Source organism: Schistocerca cancellata, chromosome 2, assembly GCF_023864275.1.
Source record: "Schistocerca cancellata isolate TAMUIC-IGC-003103 chromosome 2, iqSchCanc2.1, whole genome shotgun sequence".
NCBI classification, from domain to species: Eukaryota; Metazoa; Arthropoda; class Insecta; order Orthoptera; family Acrididae; genus Schistocerca; species Schistocerca cancellata.
This window is the reverse complement of record NC_064627.1, coordinates 693668193-693681561: the sequence shown is the minus strand read 5'-3', so window position 1 is coordinate 693681561 and position 13369 is coordinate 693668193. Positions and strand designations below refer to the sequence as shown.

Below are 13369 nucleotides of genomic sequence, written 5' to 3'. Positions count from 1 at the left end.
TTCACCATCTGCCCTCCCTCCTGTGTTACATACAACGCACTTAGCTATTCACTCTTATTAACTCGTTCTTCCACCTTTAAGCTCTCAGGTTTTCAAATCTCATCCAGTGCAATCTCCAACAATCAGTCTTTCCTTCTCATCCAGTCTGGTAAGTCCTCTCTGACCCAGGGTTCTGGGTGTTTCCTGAACTGTACCACTTTTCCTTCACCGCTCTTCCTTCCGCTTCAACTCTTCTACCAGAAGAAGGAGCCACTGGCTCCAAAAGCATGTAAAAGTTAAATCCTTTGTGTTCTCCTGTCCAACTATGTGAGTAGATTTTTTTTTTCCATTTACATTATATTATCAGTAACTGATTATTCTCGTTGTTATATTCTATGCTTGTGTTTGAAACAATAATACTATCTGTAAAGGATAAGAAAATTATGTGTCATAATGCAGAAATTCATGCACATTACACCAGACAAGTAAAAAATAAACATATTGTAAATGGGAGACTGAAAAAAACTATGAACAGTACATACCTTAAAAGAGCAACATACGAGTGTAATCCCAATAGTAAGGTCTCCTATTTTTTTTCATAAGTGCAGAACTCTGTTTGTGTGGCAGTTGGTCACATTGTTATGAAGAGTGCTTCATGCACTTTGTGTAAACATGTGCACACCATGCTGAGGCGCTCAGTCTTGGCTTGGCAGCCATTGAGAATGGAGCTCCCATTGGATGTTACCGCCAAGTGCAAATTGCGCGCAGTTATTCGGTTTTTGACTTCAAAGGGCACTGCGCCGATTGAAATCCATCGCCAATTGGTGGAAGTGTATGGTGAGTCATGCATGGATGTTAAAAATGCTCGTAAGTGATGTAAAGAGTTTGCAGCTGATCGGACCGAAATTCAAGAAAGGTGTGGGAGACCATCAATTTCTGAGGAGACAGTGTTGAAGGTTGAGCAAAGCATGCATGAAGATCAGCGGATCACCCTGAATGATCTCTGCACGTTAGTTCCTGAGGTTTCCTGAGGCACCACCCACAGAATTTTAAAGGAAAGATTGAACTACCAGAAGGAGTGTGCAAGATGGATGCTACGCTTGGTGACTGAAGACCACATGACTTCAGGCACAGTATCTGTATGAGCTGCTGCCCACAGATAAATGTTTCAAGTTTCTTATTGGGATGTGACACTACCACCTATTTATTAAGTTTGCTGAAACGTAAATCTTTCTACTTGTTTTATTTGTCCTTTGTATTTTTGTAATCACTATTGCTACAGCAGCTTCATAGTCACTGATACATTTCATTGTGGACATCCTCAAGGGACTCAGGTCTGTTTGTTTCCATTACATTCAATATATCTCCAACATGAATGAACTTCCAAGCTATCTGTTCAAAACAGTTTTCAGATGTTTGTTTCACAGGATGTCTCATCAAATCCACCATTTACAAAACTGTAATTATCCTGATTGATTAATAGGATATTAAAGTCTCTTCTACTGATGACAGCATGAATGAGGATCTGACATACTGGTAACTAGTGTTTTCTCTAAAGTTTCAAGTTGTTTCTAGAGCTGAATGTGATAGTTGATAAAAATATCCAGTTGAAAGCTTATGCCGATGTGTGATACTGAGTCTTGTTTAAACAGTCTCACATACAGCTTCAGTTTCAATCTCAGTAAATCTGAGTTTCTTATATACTGCAGTTTTCCTCCATTTGCCATTACGTATTGTTTCAACATACACCTACATTTTCCTCAAAGAATCTCACTACTATCAGTTTTGGATTTGGTGTATCTTCTATATCTGGTATTATGTGTGGTTTGCTGCTTTCTAGAGGCACTATATATTTTCAGAATAATGTCTCCAGTACAGATTCCCCAGTCAGATGTTCTCGGATTGCACTCTGTAAACCCCAGAGATTCATAGTATGCAATATATTTCAGTATGTATTTGCTTTTGGATCCTCTCCTTATCCCACCATCAATCACCTGACCCAAACCACTTAGAAACTCATTCTTCTGTAGGTGTACTTTACAGTGTAATCGATTAAGAATTATTACTATAAAATATTAAGTGCAATACTTCGAGAAAAACTGTTTTTGTTTTAATTATTCTGTACCAGACTAACATCTATACACACCATCACTGCTGGTTATTTTAAGGCTGACACTAAACCTTGAATTGTCTTCAACTCAAGGTCAAATATCACAATCAAGAACTGGAAATCACAAGTGAATGATTCTATTATCCATTTTTAAACCCTAGATTGCACGATAAAGTTGAAGCATTATGATATTTTGCTAATAATGGCATTACATAATTTATTACATTTAAAATTTCCAGCAAATTATGGAGCCTGTAAAAAAAGAAGATGCAGCCTAACCTGGCAACAATTTGTTGATGGAAATAGTAGAATAATTCACCACGACGATCTTTATTCACAATCTTACGAGGTCCAGAAAATGGGTATATCAGATGGAAATACCAGTGATTTAGATTCACGCCAATATCTTCACGGAAATATGAAACTCGGTGCTCAGGCTCAAGATCTGAAGCAGTGTAATCCTTTGGAATTTCTATTGGAACCTAGTTACACAAAAACAAAAAATTAGTACTAAAGATACATTTTGTTTGGATTAGATGGCACATACAAACTTCTGACAGATTACACAACATGAAGTGTCTGAGGTAATTAATTAAAATATTTTGCTCTGCTATTTAAGTTGCTTACTTTTGTATATTGTGTGAGTGTAAAACTGTAATTTAATATGGAGTAAAAAGCAGAACTAACCACAAAAAAATGGCTCTGAGCACTATGGGACTTAACTTCTAAGGTCATCAGTCCCCTAGAACGTAGAACTACTTAAACCTAACTAACCTAAGGACAGCACACACATCCATGCCCGAGGCAGGATTAGAACCTGCGACCGTAGTGGTTGCACGGTTCCAGACTGTAGCGCCTAGAACCGCTCGGCCACCCCGGCCGGCCAAAACTAACCACACCTATGATGAATGAAGGAAGAAAGTTTCTTAATGTTTAAAAATATATTACTGTAAGAAATAAAGGGTTGTAAGTACTGAAACTTCCTGGTAGATTAAAACTGTGTGACAGGCTGAGACTTGGACCTGGGACCTTTGCTGACAGAAGTAAGGGTGCAAAGCCAGATCATGTCACACTTGGCTTCTCAGTTGGCAGAGCACTTGGCCACACAGAGCACTTGGCCACAAAAGACAAAGGTCCCATGTTAAAGTCTCAATCCAGCACACAGTTTTAATCTACAAGGAAGTTTCAAATCAGAACATGCTCTGCTGCAGAATGAAAATTCACTCTGGAGACAATCTTCTAAGCTTTGGCTAAGCAATTTCCCTGCAGTACACTTTCTTTTAGATGTTCTAGTGTTGTAAGATATGTGCAAAAATGTCTATTAAGTTTGGAAAGAATGAGAAGAGATATTGTAAGAAGAAAAGCTGTGAGGGCAGGATGAGAGTCCTGCCTGGATAGCTCAATTGGTAGAACAACTGCTAGTGGAAGTACCAGGTTTGGGTTCCAGTCTGTACACAGTTTTAGTGTACTAGGAAGAGTCTGATCAGTGTACATTCCACAGCAGAGTGAAAATTCATCCTGGTTTTCAATCACATTTGTGTTTGCAACATATTGACCCACAGAATTTAAATTTTGTCACTCTGAATTGCACCACAAGTTGAGCATTTTTACATTATAAATACTTTAGGTAGTTTAGTATAGCATATTTGCATCAGAAAAATGATACTGGAGATGCAAATGACAGTTTACAGAGCAACAAATATGGAACCAGCAAAAATTGAGTAAATAAACTATTTGTTCATACTAATATGAGCTAATTTGTTTATTTCAGTTTTAATAGAAAAAGAGAAGTAAAGAAATGGAGACTGTGTGCGATACTATATGTCTATGAATTATTATGCAACTAGTGAGACAAATATGTCTATGAATAATTAAGCAAGTAGCAAGACAGATACAATGCATCACATTAAATTTGCACATATTTTCCCATTTTTAGCTCATCTGGACTCTAATGTTTTGATTTCAGGACAGGAGCAAAATGCAACAGTTTTCTGTCCAAAATTTAACACTGCTAACTTAATACAGTAATATATTTTTATCTGAAGAATTTCTTGTAACAGGAGTTAAATTTAATTAAGGCTATATTTGTCTGTAAATGGAGGCTAATTCTTTTGATTTTTTTCTTGCCATTGAATGACTGTCCATATTTACCAACCAATGCCATTTTATGTTGAATGTATCCATATTCCACAAATATCATCAACCGATTTTGTGGTGAATCATGAATATATTGTAATTTTGCACTTTCTATGAACTTATTTATATGGTAGTCACTGATTATTGTAATTTGCTTGTGTTACACAAGTACTTAAATGTTGTTGTGAATTGTATCACCCTGAAAACTCTTCATGTATAGGGACAGCAAATATTCAAAAATTTCCAAGTGTACTGATGATGCATTTCCAATTTACTGTACCATTGTAAGTTGAGTTGGAAGCATTTCAAAGTGAGCATGAAATAACTGTCAACTAATACTGCAGAGGTCATACTGATACTATAACAGATCAACAAGAAGCAGCAGTAAATACTGGTACTGTTGTAGCAGTTCTCTATATTCTGTAATTACTAGATAACTAGTGCATATCAAACAAAAACTGAAAATTTTCTCTTGAGAAATACAACATTAAAACCTTTACAACCAGTAAATACTAATAGTAAATGTAAGTCCTAATCTACTTGGCTGCCTCAGTACCATCTCTTGACTACTGTCAACTCTTGACCATCCACATATCACTGTAATACCTTACCACATCAGGGGAGGGGAGGGGGGGGGGGGTTACACACACACACACACACACACACACACACACATACATATTTCTGAATGTGGGCCATTAAGTTACCACTGTGTGGTGACACTCTGCAGAACCTTGCTGTTATTTCCTTTCCCCGACCATACACATCTTTTTATGGATACCTGCTGCACCTGGAACCAAGAAAACATAGGATAAATTTGATGTCCAGTTTGGGAGAACTCTCCTATATGAAGTCCAGTCATTCGTTGACCAAGGTGTCACATTATGTAATCAACACTTGCATAATCAGTGACCGTGGTCTTGGTTGCTGTCCACGTGGTTGTGGTTGACTCACAGCTGAGGCATCTAGTGTGTAGGAGCACAGAGTTATGACTTCCATTACTAATCTCTACAGGCACCACAATTGCATGATCAACTGGCTGCTTGTACTCCTCCTCTTCATGCATATCTCATAAGTTTCAAAAACTTTTGTACTGTCTGGTGTTAATGCCTTTCCACCACACTGACTGTCTGTGGTTGCATGTGCTGCAGGCAGCACTGCCATTCTCTTCTTGTGTCACATACACTGGCTTTAGCCTCTCTACAGATACTGTCGTGGCCTTGTTTTGCTGCTCTATGAAAAAATTATGAGTATTATGCCCCAAGACCCGGTAAGGTCCAACATATGGTGGGCAAAATGGTGGTTTGAATGCATTTGCTTGTAACCATACATAGGAACACTGATGAAGGTCCTTACGAATAAATACAGATGTTGTACCGTTATGAAAAGACACTTGTGGACGAAGCTTTTGCATTGAAAGTGGCAATGTATGTGAGAAGTCTTGTAACATACAAGCTGAAGGTATTATTATATTTTGTAGATCTACTAAGTTGGCAGGAATATGAATCTGCTGGCCAAAAACCAATTGACTTGGAGCTAGGTCAATATCTGTTTCTGCAGCAGTTCATAACCCAAGTAGCACTACCGGCATTGCTTTGGTCCATGTCTCTTAGCAGAACATCAGTGCAGCTTTAAGAGTCCTCTGTAGTTTTTCTACTATGCAATTACTGGCAGGATGGTAGCCTACAGTCTGCAGATGGGAGATTCCACATAATCTCATAAGCTCTGAGAAAAGATCACTCTCAATCTGACATGTGCAGTCAGTTTCCACTGTGGACAGGACTCCAAATTGGTGATCCATACATTGAAAAAGTTTCTAGTCTAGTCATGTCTCAGCCAAGATGACCATAGTTGGTATAGCTTCTGGCCATCTTGTAGAGTGATTGATCATTGTCAGTAGGTACCTATATCCTTCTGAAGATGGTAAAGGTCCCATGTATATTGGTAAATCTTATTGCTGACATAATGATGTTACCAATAGGTGCAAAAACATGCTGTCCAACTTTACATTGTTGATACTGTAATTAATATTTTTCCAGTTGTTAACACTTCTCTGTAATTGGCCAAGTGAAATGCTGCATAAAAGTGCAGGCTGAGGCACAAATTCCTGGAAGTGAAAAGTCGTGAAACGTGAAATATGGTCCTGTAATATTGCAGAGAAATGTAGCAGAATTTCTTTCAGTTCATAACCTGACTCTCTGTCTTCCTTTAATCCTTGCAGCTCCTTGTCCACTTTTTGTGCCAAAGCAGTAGCTGACTATGAAATATCCTGTATTGCCATATAAGCTTATGATGGGCAGTCTCCCACTATGTTATTATGACCACTAACATGTCGTATGTACACTGTAAATTGTCCTACGCGTTCCAAACGTCTAATATGACACAGGGGGCTCACTTGGATGATCCTCTTAAAGGAATTGAAAAGTGTATGGTAGTCTATATAAATAACAAAGGCTCTAGCCTCTACCTCTGTAAACTAATATTTTACTGCTTCATACATTGCTAGTAGCTCCCTGTTGGCTGACCATAAAGTCTAAGCTGGCATGAACTTCCTTGAAAAGAAAACCAGCAGCTGCCACTCACCTGCTACCTGTTGCTCCATTGACGAATCAATGGCATGCTGGCCTGTGTCAGCTGTAGGGTCATCATGCAGTATAACTAGGATGACATGACAGAGATATCAATGCTGAAGAATCCTTAAGCTTGGACAAAGCTCCTGTCATCTTCTGTGACCATGGCACTGGATGTTTACCATTAGTATATTTGCCTGCCTGCACTGCATAAATGGGTTTGTGATTCTCTTTGACATTTGGTAAATGACATTGGAAAAAGTTATTCCCAAAAACTATGTCACTCTTGACACTTTTCTGTATGGTGCATATTTTATAATGCCTGTACAAGATCTGGAAGAGACCTTATACTTTCTGCTGTTATTTTGTACCCCGGAAGTTTGTAGTGACAGTACCCAGGGGCTGTCCAAATGATGTACAATGCCGCATCCTGCCATCTATCAAAGTGTTGTTTGGCTGCTGCATAATTTCAAGGTGCTAGGTGGTGGGCCCACTCACAGACCATTATTCATTGAAATGTGTTCTCATCCTTGCCTGTTGTTGTTGTTGTTTGTAACTCCTTCACGTTGGTAGCAGGAACCTTGAGTGGAAAAACCGCTAGTGATTAGTTATTGATTACATGAAACATTCCAGGAAACCTAACCCCAAGTTGAGGTGAGTGAGTGCAGCCAAAATGCAATTCCATCCTTCCTGAGTTTCAGGACTAAGTCTCACTGATGCTCAAGTTTTTCTGAACATCTGTATCATCATCTTGCTTGCAGCCTTCAGTGTACACAACTGCTTGAGTTGCATCATTGCTACACAATCTTCTCTTTAATATTACTGTCTTGTTTATTAATATGCATGGCTTCCCCTTTTTGACCTCCTGTGCTGTCCTCATGGGATCTTTCGTCTGATGCTCCTTAAATGTAACACACTTCCTTTGGGCTTGTGTTGCTGCTGAAAACTGGAAATCTGTGTCAGCTTTTTCCACCAATTCTGACAGCGACAGATCATTGTGAGCTGCTAGTGATAGTCTTATATTTGTTCAAAGACAGCTAACCAAAAAGGTATGTAATGTTTCATCCAAAAATAAGCTATGTCCTACTAAGTCATATAAATTCATCAGTAATTCTGACACAGTACGAACTCTGATTGGTTCGTCAGACAAACCATGCTGCATGCATTGCTCCTTGAGTATTGGCAAGCATTTATTGACTATGTGTTTGAAAGTTTGATTAGACTGCTCAAGAAATGGCTTTGTGATGAGATCTTGCACTATTTTCACTAGCTCTTGATCCATATTGGCAAAAATATAGCTTAACTTGCCACTGTCTCTGCTCACATTATGTTGTTGGAAAATGTTCTCAGCTTTTATAAACCATTCTTACCATAGCCTAGACCAAAATTTCAACAAACATAATGTTGTAGTCATACTTCTTGTTGATGTCGTAAAGATGTTCATCTGTGAAACAGATGACAGTACCTCATACCTTCATGTTGTTCTGACTTCATTATAAGATAATTATGTTTTTGGTGACTTGAAGTGTATTCTTCATTCTTCTTTTTCTTAGTAAGGGGTCACCAACATAACATTTCTCTATATTCCATAACAACTAGATTGTTAGTTTGTATTGAACAAAAACTGTACATTTATTTTCTCTTGAAGAAACAACACAAAAACCTTGGCATCCAGTAAATACAAAGAATAAATGCAGATGATGAACTTCTTGGCTGTCTCAATAGCATCTCTGGACTATTGTCACCACACTGTCATTATTGTCCTTTCGGCTCAATCTTTTAGGAAAAATGGACTGCGACTGCTGTGTTCGGATGCGGGCTAAGTTGGCATCCCTTCGCTCCCAGCTTCAGGCAGTGTTGGCTTCGGTCACATAGCTTGAGGCTGTTGCCAATGGGCATCACTGAGGAGGTCTAGGCGGGGGTTTGTTGGAGACAGCCAGCTCGTCCCACGCATCCCCCGATTGGACTACGGCTGTGGCTGCCCGGGATACTGCCCACACTGAGGCTGACCCCTCACCCGTGGTAGAGTGGGAGGTCGTCTCAAGGTGTGGCAGGGGGCGAAAGACATTCCGGAGGGCTGAACGGAAGGCCTCTCCAGTTTGTCTGACGAACCAGTTTCAGGCTCTGTCTCCAGCTGATTCTGATTGTCGGCCAGACATGGCTGCTTGTCCTGTTCCAGAGGTTGCCCCTCAGTCTGCAAGATCTGGGCGGTCGCAGAGGGTGGGCTTACTGGTAGTTGGGAGCTCCAAAATCAGGCGTGTAATGGGGACCCTTAGGGATATGGCTGCAAGGGAGGGGAAGAAAACGAATATGCACTCCGTGTGCATACCGGGGGGAGTTATTCCAGATGTGAAAAGGGTCCTTCCGGATGCCATAAAGGGTACAGGGTGCACCCATCTGCAGGTGGTTGCTCATGTTGGCACCAATGTGTGTGTCGCTATGGATCGGAGGAAATCCTCTCTGGCTTCCGGCGGCTATCTGATTTGGTGAAGACTGCCAGTCTTGCTAGCGGGATGAAAGCAGAGCTCACCATATGCAGCTTTGGTTCAGAGCCAAGTGGAGGGTCTGAATCAGAGTCTGAGACAGTTCTGCAACCGTGTGGGCTGCAGATTCCTCGACTTCCACCATAAGGTGGTGGGGTTTTGGGTTCCGTTGGATAGGTCAGGAGTCCACTACATACAGCAGGCGGCTACATGGGTAGCAGGGAATGTGTGGCGTGGACTGGTCAGTTTTTTAGGTTAGATGGCCTTGGGCAAGTACAGAAAGGGCAACAGCCTCAAAGGGTATGGGGCAAAGTCAGGACATGTGTTGACCAAGCAGCAATATGTATTGTAATTGTAAACTGTCGAAGCTGCATTGATAAAGTACCAGAACTTCAAGTGCTGATAGAGAGCACCAAAGCTGAAATCGTTATAGGGACAGAAAGCTGGCTGAAGCCAGAGATAAATTCTGCTGAAATTTTTACAAAGGCACAGACGGTGTTTAGAAAGGATAGATTGCATGCAACCGGTGGTGACGTGTTTGTCACTGTTAGTAGTAGTTTATCCTGTAGTGAAACGGAAGTGGATAGTTCCTGTGATTTATTGTGGGTGGAGGTTATACTCAACAATCGAGCTAGGTTAATAATTGGCTCCTTTACCGACCTCCCAACTCAGCAGCATTAGCAGCAGAACAACTGAGAGAAAATCTGGAATATATTTCACATAAATGTATGTTACAGTCTTAGGTGGAGATTTCAATTTACCAGATATAGACTAGGACACTCAGATGTTTAGGATGGGTGGTAGGGACAGAGCATCGAGTGACATTATACTGAGTGCACTATCCGAAAATTACCTCAAGCAATTGAACAGAGAACCGACTCATGGAGATAACATCTGGGACCGACTGATAACAAACAGACCCAAACTTTTTGACTCTGTAAGTGCAGAACAGGGAATCAGTGATCATAAGGCCATTGCAGCATTCCTGAATATAGAAGTAAATAGGAATAAAAAAAAAAGGAGAGAGGTTTATCAGTTTAGCAAGGGTAATAGGAGGCAGATTTCAGACTACTTAACAGATCAAAACGAAAATTTCTGTTCTGACACTGAAAATGTTGAGTGTTTATGGAGAAAGTTCAAGGCAATCCTAAAATGTGTTTTAGACAGGTATGTGCTGAGTAAAACTGTGAGGGACAGGAAAAACCCACTGCGGTTCAACAACAAAGTTAGGTAACAACTGCAAAAGCAAAGAGGCTTCACTGCAAATTTAAACGCAGCAAATTTAAACCTCTCAGATAAACAGAAGCTAAACGATGTCAAAGTTAGCATAAGGAGGGCCATGTCTGAAGCGTTCATTGAATTCGAAAGTAAAATTCTATGTACCGACTTGACAGAAAATCCTAGGAAGTTCTGGTCTTACATTAAATCAGTAAGTGGATCGAAACAGCATATCCAGACACTCTGGGATGATAATGGCATTGAAACAGAGGATGACACATGTAAAGCTGAAATACTAAACACCTTTTTCCAAAGCTGTTTCACAGAGGAAGACCGCACTGCAGTTCTTTCTCTAAATCCTCGCACAAATGAAAAAATTGTTGACATCGAAACAAGTGTCCGAGGAATAGAAAAGCAACTGAAATCACTCAACAGAGGAAAGTCCACTGGACCTGACGGGATACCAATTCGATTCTACACAGAGTATGCCCCCCTTCTAACAGCCATGTACCGCAAGTCTCTAGAGGAATGGAAGGTTCCAAATGATTGGAAAAGAGCACAGGTAGTTCCAGGTTTCATGAAGGGTTGTCGAGCAGATGTGCAAAACTATAGGCCTATATCTCTGACATCGATCTGTTGTAGAATTTTAGAACATGCTTTTGGCTCGCATATCATGTCATTTCTGGAAATCCAGAATCTACTCTGCAGGAATCAACATGGATTCTGGAAACAGCGATTGTGTGAGACCCAACTCACTTTATTTGTTCATGAGACCCAGAAAATATTAGATACAGCCTCCCAGGTAGATGCCATTTTCCTTTACTTCTGGAAGGCATTCGATACAGTTCCGACCTGTCGCCTGATTAACAAAGTAAGAGCCTATGGAATATCAGACTAACTGTGTGGCTGGATTGAAGAGTTTTTAGCAAACAGAACACAGCATGTTGTTCTCAATCGAGAGACGTCTACAGACATTAAAGTAACCTCTGGCATGCCACAGGGGAGTGTTATGGGACCATTGCTTTTCACAATATATATAAATGACCTAGTAGATAGTGTCAGAAGTTCCATGCAGCTTTTTGCGGATGATACTGTAGTATACAGAGAAGTTGCAGCGTTAGAAAATTGCAGGGAAATGCAGGAAGATCTGCAGCAGATAGGCATTTGGTGCAGGGAGTGGCGACTGACCCTTAACATAGACAAATATAATGTATTGTGAATACATAGAAAGAAGGATTCTTTATTGTATGATTATATGATAACAGAACAAGCACTGGTAGCAGTTACTTCTGTAAAATATCTGGGAGTATGCATACAGAATGATTTGAAGTGGAATGATCATATAAAATTAATTGTTGGTAAGACAGATGCCAGGTTGAGATTCATTGGGAGAGTCCTTAGAAAATGTAGTCCATCAACAAAGGAGGTGGCTTACAAAACACTCGTTCAACCTATACTTGAGTATTGCTCATCAGTGTGGGATCCGTACCAGGGGGTTACAGAGGAGATAGAGAAGATCCAAAGAAGAGCGGCGCGTTTCGTCACAGTGTTGTTTGGTAAGCGTGATAGCATTACAGAGACGTTAAGTTAAAGTTAGATTAAGCAGTGTGTAGGCTTAGGGACCGGTGACCTCAGCAGTTTGGTCCTATGAGACCTTAACAAACATTTCCAAATTTTCATGGTTCTGTAAGCAACCACAAAACATTTTTCCATGAATGCAGTGACAGTCTTGTCTCATAATGGGATGAGTGTATTAACAGATATGGTGATTACTTTTGAAATAATGTGTAGTTTACTTTTTTCCATCTGTCTCTGCAAGAGAGGTGCTCTGCATCACGGTGTAGCTTGCTGTCCAGGTTTCGAGAGGGTGTATTTCTGGATGACGTATCAAATATATTGCTTCCCCCTATTTATACCTCCCGAGGAGATCACAAATGTAAAATCAGAGAGATTTGAGTGCGCATGAAGGCTTTCCAGCAGTCGTTCTCCCCGTGAACAATACGCAACTGGAACAGGAAAGGGAGGTAATGACAATGCCCTCTGCCACACGCCGTTGGGTGACTTGCAGAGTATAAATGTAGATGTAGATGTAGACTACATCTCTTGAAATGATGGACCCTAGCACAGTTTGTATTCCAATCAAATGTCAGGTGGCCTCTGTTGCATGACAGGCTGAAAATGGTACAGTTATGCAGAACTGGAGATACTAGAATATCTCTTGTATACTTAACATGATTGTCTAATATTTGTTTTAAAAAAGTTATAGAATTAAAAATTATAGAATCAAATAAAATTTAATACTTCCATCAAATCACCAGCATCACTTCTGACATAGGGCTTTCTCATGACAATCTCTCTTATCACAATATTCTCAACACCACATGGTGCCTGCCAGTTGCTTAGAAATATATAACAACAACACAAAATTATGATCATTTTAGGTTTACCACTTTCATATTTCATATATAATAGATACTTCAAGAAAATGGTTCTCATATGATCAGAATCATATTCCAAACCCATTAAAAAGTGCATGTCAGAGGGTATCTTCATATTGTACCATATATTTATGCTGTGAGGAAATATGACAGTAGATATGCAGTATCTTGTGTTTCTCATTTTAGAATATTACTTAAATGTGAAGCACCAATACCATATAGGACTACAGTGTATATTGAATGTATACGCAGAAGGGGTCACGGGTTTATTTTCTTGATGGGAGAATGTCACAGCAATGCTGAAGAACCTGAAGTGGTAGCCACTGAAGATAGGTGTTCCCTATCCTATAAAAGCCTACCTACGAATTTCCAAGAACCAGGGTGAAGAATCTAGAGATATTCTTCAGCCCCTTGCACACCACTTCAGAAGGATCT

The 13369-nt window shown here is 40.0% G+C and overlaps 1 protein-coding gene across 1 annotated transcript in view; it reads right to left on the bottom strand.

Annotated features, from left to right (window-relative positions):
- LOC126147884 (phenoloxidase 2-like) overlaps positions 1-13369 on the bottom strand; it is a 244693-nt gene that overhangs the window by 144295 nt on the left and 87029 nt on the right. The window contains exon 6 of the mRNA XM_049915721.1: positions 2369-2571. Within this exon, the coding sequence (XP_049771678.1) occupies positions 2369-2571 (203 nt within the window). The remainder of the gene's footprint in view (positions 1-2368; positions 2572-13369) is intronic.